The sequence below is a fragment of the Aethalodelphis obliquidens genome, unplaced genomic scaffold (genome assembly GCF_003676395.1).
Source record: "Aethalodelphis obliquidens isolate GAN/ISIS:26980383/991018 unplaced genomic scaffold, ASM367639v1 scaffold43, whole genome shotgun sequence".
NCBI classification, from domain to species: domain Eukaryota; kingdom Metazoa; phylum Chordata; class Mammalia; order Artiodactyla; family Delphinidae; genus Aethalodelphis; species Aethalodelphis obliquidens.
The window spans coordinates 15,072,191-15,078,695 of NW_020837987.1; the positions used below are offsets into that span (position 1 = coordinate 15,072,191).

General features: G+C 53.8%; 1 protein-coding gene across 1 annotated transcript; it reads right to left on the reverse strand.

Annotated features, from left to right (window-relative positions):
• Positions 1–831: 831 nt before the first annotated feature.
• Positions 832–4,692, reverse strand: LOC113605660 (kallikrein-4-like). The gene is made up of 5 exons (XM_027079179.1): positions 4,632–4,692; positions 3,134–3,296; positions 2,461–2,711; positions 2,237–2,373; positions 832–1,622 (listed from the first exon to the last, which is right to left on the reverse strand). The coding sequence occupies exons 1-5, from the start codon at positions 4,690–4,692 to the stop codon at positions 1,470–1,472; spliced, it is 765 nt and encodes a 254-aa protein (XP_026934980.1). The 3' UTR covers positions 832–1,469.
• Between the last annotated feature and the right edge of the window lie 1,813 nt (positions 4,693–6,505).

Genomic DNA, 6,505 nt, shown 5'->3' on the forward strand with positions numbered 1-6,505 from the left:
TTTTGGTGGTACGCGGGCCTGTCACTGTTACAGCCTCTCCCGTTGCGGAGCACAGGCTCCGGACGCGCAGGCTCAGCGGCCATGGCTCACGGGCCCAGCCGCTCCGCGGCATGTGGGATCTTCCCGGACCGGGGCACGAACCCGTGTCCCCTGCATCGGCAGGCGGACTCTCAACCGCTGCACCACCAGGGAAGCCCGCTGTCCGTCTTTTTAATCTTAGCCATTCTGGTAGGTATTGTGTTTTGACAAGATTGTATGTTCTTCAGATATTGGGTGCAACGTTCTATATGTGACCATTAAGTAAAGTTTGTTAATCACATTGTTCAAATCATCGATGTCCTTATCCATTTTTATCTTGTTCGTTCGATTATTTTTTTGAGTCACCTTAAAATCCTCTTTTTAACATTTTTTAATTAAAAACAAAATTTTGGCCACGCCTCGCCACTTGCGGGATCTTAGTTCTCCAACCAGGCATCAAGCTTGCTCCCTTGGCAGTGGAAGCACCAAGTCCTAACCACTAGACCGTCAGGGAATCCCCAAATCCTCTTTTATGAGTGGGGATTTGTCTATCTTACTTTTAGTTACTTCACTCTTTATATATTTGAGGATACATTAAGAGGTACATAAAAATTTAAATATTTCCTTAAGAATAGATTCACAGTATATTTATGAATATACGTATGCATATAAATTCTCATCAGTATATTCTATTTAGTATAATAACAATTATTATGGTATAATACCAATTCCTTATATTCTTGGGTCCCCAGTCTCCCCTCTCTCTGTCCTCAGACCCCCCCCTTCCCCGCCGCCCCCCACATTCTTCCCACCAGTCTCCAGCTACAGCAGGAGGGTCCTGAGGCAGCTACAAATCGAGAATTCTTAAAATTCTTAGAATTCTTAAAATTCTTAAGAAGACCAAACCAAAAGCAGTCAGTGAAAGCTACATAAACCGAATAAGTAAATCCCATTAATTTGCCGTTTGCTGATGTGACTTTTCAGAAATTGGACAACATCCACAGAATCAGTTCTCTTAACCTTCCAGCTATGTCTCGTTCCTTGGGGAATCCTGTGGCTCTCCTGGTCAAGGCTCCCATTTCCCAGATGGGGAAACTGAGGCACAAGGAGGGAAAGCTATTTGCTGGAATCCCTTGGATGGGAAGGGAAGTAAGGAGGAGAGTCTGAGCCGAGCCCGTGCTTCTCTTCGACTTTATTTCTGGGCTTAGAGGAAGGGACAAATGACGGTGAAAACCCAACTTTCTCTACCAATGGTAAGGCGGGGTCAACATTGTGCCACTAGGGGGCACTGTGTACAGGAAGATATTCTTAGCAGGACTGGACGACTGGGGATGGGGGAGGGGGTCTAGACTCCTGGGTCTGAAGGAGGAAGGCACTGGGAACCCAGATTCCTGAATTCCTTCAGCAGCTTATATTTGGGGGTTCAATTCCATGGGTCCCAGTCCCTGGAGTTAACTGGCCTGGATGGTTTTCTGTAGCCAGTCTGTGAACTTGCAGAGGTTGGTGTAGACGCCTGGCACGTTGGGCTGGCCACAGGGGGATTGTCCAAAGGACACAAGGCCCTGCAGGGACCCGTTGCAGACCAGGGGGCCCCCAGAGTCACCCTGTTGTGGAGAGACAGAGAATGAGAATCCAAAACACAGAGAGATGGAGATAGATGTGAGATCAGAAAGGAACCAAATGAGAAGCAATGGCAGGAGAGGGGGGAAAAAAAAGATAGCAACATATTCCTTAAACGTTCATTCTAGAGCCCTGACCGCACCAATTCTGCTCCCCTACATCCTAACAGCTGGTAGATTCTCTTGGGTTTGTTACTGTTCTGTCTCTGTTTGTGTCCCTCCTCCTTTTTCTCCCCTTGTAGCTTATTTCTCTGTCTCAACGACCCCTGGAGTCTCTGTGCCTCTCTGCATCTCTTTGTATATTCTATTTTTGTTTTTTTTCCTATTTCACTTGGCATTTCATCTCTACGCGTCTGTGTGTCTGTTTCTCTGTGGGTGTGCGTGTGTGCATGTGTGTTTCTGCCTTACTGAATCTGTCTTTCTCTATTTCTGTCTTTCTTTGCTTCTCCTTATTCCTGTGTCGACTTCTCTCTTTCAGTCTCTCTCCCCATTTGTCACACTATCTTCCCATATCTCTGTTTCTCACCACGGTTCCCTGTCCCCTCCCTTCTCCATCTCTCCCTGGATCTTCTCCCCTCTTCCCTTCTCCCATCTCTCACATGGCAGGAGTCCTTTTGGTCCTGGCCTCCGCCAGCGCAGAACATGCTGGGGTGGTACACAGGGGCATAGAGTTCACTGCAGATCTCCTCCGACACCACTGAGATATTCACGCATTGGAGCACTTTGGGCAGTCTGCCTGGGACGCAGAGCATCGGATTAGCCTCTCTGGCTGGGCAGAGAACCCCCTCAGAGAGGCCGGACACACCCACACTCCCGAGCTCACCATTCTTTAGCCGACCCCAGCCGGAAACGAGGCAAGAATCCCCAGCGGTCGGGCACTGTGAGGCGACGCCGATGTTTTGGATGGTGTCGGACTGGGGCACCAATTCTTCCAACTTGATGAGCATGAGGTCGTTGGCAAAAGATTGTCTGTTGTACTCTGGGTGCTGGATGGAGAGGTGAGCCTCCATCATCTGACCGCCTGGTTCATGGTCGTCCTCAAGACTGTGCAGACCCAGCCTGATGGTATAGGAACTGAGGGCCACAGGGTGGGGGTGGGGTGGGGACAGAATAGCTTTGTGGCTACTGCACCATTATCTCCATTCTTGCCTTCAACCACAGCCTCATCTCCAGCCCCTTACCCTAGCCCCATCTTCCTTGCTAAGCACTGCGCTAAGAGCTACCCAACCTAAGGCACAATCATAATCCAGGGACAAGAACTTGCCTTAAGTCACTAGTAACTCAGCAGCTGAGCTGGGATTTCAACCCAGGACTCTTGAGTCCTTCCAAAGCAACACATAGCTCCCGCCTCCCTCGCAGAGCCTTCCTTCACACTGGTTTTCACTTTTAGTACCCAGAGATTGAACCTATTAAGCGCTTCCCCTCAGCTCACCATACCTCCGGGTCCTCCCTAGGACCCAGGCCCCGCCCCCGTCCCCGCCCCGCCCTGCACTCACTTCTGGAAACAGTGTGCGGCTGACAGCACCCATTGAGGATGCACCAGGACGCCCCCGCAGAAAAATTCCTTTTCCAAGAACAGTGCCGCCTGCCAAGGCTGCGAGTGCGGGTGGCAGTCCTCGCCGTTTATGATGTCGCCGCCTCCACCCCAGGCGAGGGATCCTGAGGGCGGATTCAGGGCTGGGGGACGGGCTCAGAGGGGAACGGGGGCTTCTGGGGGCGGGGCTCGGTGCTGGGGCGTGGTCAGGCCTGGGGAAAAGGCCCAGAAGGCTGGACACTTATTCATGGAGGCGTGGTCACGGCTTTCGGGGGGCGTGGCCACAGAGCAGGGGCGTGGCCACGGTGCAGGGGCTAGATCAGGGCTTCCGAGGTCAGGGGGATGGGCTCAGGGTGGAACCAGGGCTTGTGAGAGCTTGGTGGGGGGTGGGGGGGAAATCTCGGTCCAGGGGGGCGTGGTCAGGGCTGGGGGACAGACTCAGGAGGCAGGACTAGGCCACTTGGGGGCGGGGTCACAGTGCAGGCGGTGTGGTCAGGACCGCTGGGATGGAGCCAGGGATCCTGAGGGCAGTCAGGCTCTTAGGGGCGGAATCAAGAATGAGTGAGAAGGGGGCGGGATCACAGTGCAGGCCTGTTACTCCACGGATCAGATTCAAGAGGCGGAGATCAGGGTATAGGAAGTGGGGTCACTTGTCAAGAGGAGACTTTCAGCTGTGTGTCACATAGATCTCTGGGACCCACATGTCACCTCTCTCGCTCTCTCTCTCACACACACACACACACACACACACACACACACACGCGCGCGCGCGCGCGCCTCGACAGTGCACTACTGGGGCTATGAGCCTCCCAGCACAAGTAGACCCCCTCACACAAGGTGGCAGAGGCAAGGGCGACACAGCCAGACACTCGAGGCAGTGCCACACTCTATGGCCCTCCAAGTCCCTCCTTCCCTGGCTCAGCCTCCCCCATAGCAGCAAAAAGCCGGCTCACACAGAAACCCTATCACACCGTCCCGTGATGTGGCTGTCTGGGGGCGCAAGGATCGGAGACCCAGGAAGCAGGCACAGATCGCCAGCGATGGGTGACTCCCCCAGAAGCACCATCTCCCTTTCAGCGGCACCCCAGGCTCCCCAGGTCCTCACAGCATTGCCACTCTGCAGGATATTCAGAGGCACAGACTGTCAGAGTTGTTCACCCAATCACGCACCGACTCTCACGGGCATGACCACACACCCTGTCATACTATGTCACACACAGAGGCATGCAAAGCCACACACGCCCAGTACGCAGGCAGCACACATGCAAACTCCCTGTGATACAAGGAATCACAAGTGTGCATCTGGAGAGCAATGGTCACACAGTACTGTCACCCACGCAGCTTCAGGCACATCCAGGAGGATACTGAGTCATGCCTGTAACAAACACTGCCTCAGGCACAGACACACACACAGACACACACACACACACACACGCGCACACACACACACACACAGATACCTGTGACACTGAGGAGGAGATGGCCCAGGAACCAGCCCCAGGGGTTTCCTGCCATGGACATCCTTCAGCACCTGCGTGAGGGTCAGTCTCAGGTGAGTCCGGGGGCCCTGCATCTGTCTCTTTCTTTCTCCATTCCTGCCCTCCCAGGATATTATTGGGCAAACAAGGACCTATACCACCCCTCCCCCGACACACACATGCCATAGGGTCTGAGATCATGGCCCAGAGACCCACAGCCTGGAGAGATTTAGAGGCTGAGAGAGAAAAAGAGAGAGGGAGAGTGAAGTGGAAAGAGAGAGAGAGAGAACTCGGTGGAGAGGAAGGGATGGAGAAAGCGTCTCTCCGTTTATAAACTGGGCGAGGTAGGAGGATGGAGACTGGACTCTCAAGGATGGAGGGAAGATGGAATACTTAAGAGAGATCGTCGGAGACAGACTGAGAGGCAGAGGCAGGGAGAGAGAGATTCAGGGAAATAGAGAGACCAGGGGAGACAGAGAGAGAACTGGAGAGACACTCCTAACTAGAGCCCTGTTTGGAGAAGAGACCTGGAGACACAAGGTCCGGATGCTGAGAGTCACAGGGACACGGAGCTGTAGGGACAGTGGGTCACAAAGACTGCGTGCTCTTAGGGCGCGGTGAGTGGGGACCTGGGGGCCACTCACCTGGCTGTCTCTGGGCTCCCGGATCCTGCTTTGGGCTGAGTTCCTGCCTGCTACGTCCAACAGGGGCCCCGGTGGGGCTTATAAGCATCCCCAGCTGGGCCGGCCTGCCCCCCAGGGACACATTCCTGGGGTCAGGTGCTCCCAGCTTCCAGCTCAGCGCTCTCAGGCTGCCTTGTGCCCGGCTGCGGCCAGGGGGCCAGAGGGGCTGGGAGACCCTGGCCCCACTCTCCCCTTCTTTCTTGGTTCTCTGTCAGGTTTCTTCTCTCTCTCTCTCTCTCTCTCTCTCTCTCTCTCTCTCTCTCTCACACACACACACACACACACACACACACACACACACATTCTATCTCCCATTTTCTTTTTTCTTATTCTCTCTCTCATTAAATCTCTCTCATCCTCCCTCCCTTCCTCTCTCTCCCGGCTGTGCTTCCCCAGCAAAACTTCCCGGATTCAAATTCCCAGCATCACGTTCTACCTTTGGAGCCTTGGGCCGGTGACTGCACCCCTGTGAGCCTCCGTTTTCCCATCTGTAAAATCGGGGTAACCATTCTTCCTCCCTCCCAAAATGCATCCAAAGAGATAATGCAGGGAAAACGCCCGGACAAAGTGCCAGGAGTGTCCTAGGCGCCCAGTTAGCGGGAGCAGGCTTTGCTCAACAAAGGGCACCTGTCACGCTCTGAGCTCTGCCGTCTGCACTCGAGATGCGGGAAGGGACAAGCAACTTCCGGCGCTCCTGGGGCTCACGTCCCAGCAGGGGAGAATGACAAACAGAAAAACTACAGGGACAAGCAAATATCTGGTAGTAATGTGTGTGCAGAGACCACGGGTGATACTAGAGAGTGACCCGGATTGGGTGGGGTGACTGCAGATGAGGGGGTGGTCGGGGAGTCTCAGAGGAGTCGACTTTGAGGCTGAGAGGCAGTGAGCTTTGCAGGAAAAAGAGAGAAGTTGGAGGAATTCCCTGGAGGTCCAGTGGTTAGGACATGGTGCTTTCACTGAGGTGGACCGGGTTCAGTCCCTGAGGGAAATAAGATCCCGGAAGCCTAGGGAAAAAGAGAGAGAGAGAGAGAGAGAGAGAAAGTTGGTGTATACGAGACAGAGTAAGGCGAGGAACGGGGCAGACTGTGCAGGGATTTGCATGCCAGGGGAAACAGTTTGGGTTTATTTTCAGTGCAATGGATTTTAAGCACGAGGTAGGAGGGGCACGATCTT

Bases quoted from the DNA above. Each gene is read 5' to 3' on its own strand.
- LOC113605660 (XM_027079179.1), bottom strand. From the start codon at position 4,692: ATGTCCATGGCAGGAAACCCCTGGGGCTGGTTCCTGGGCCATCTCCTC. The intron at 3,297-4,631 runs GTATCTGTGTGT...ATCCGCCCTCAG, and splicing joins TCTCCTCCTCAGTGTCACAG to GATCCCTCGCCTGGGGTGGA. The intron at 1,623-2,236 runs GTGAGAGATGGG...TCTCCACAACAG, and splicing joins ACCAAAAGGACTCCTGCCAT to GGTGACTCTGGGGGCCCCCT.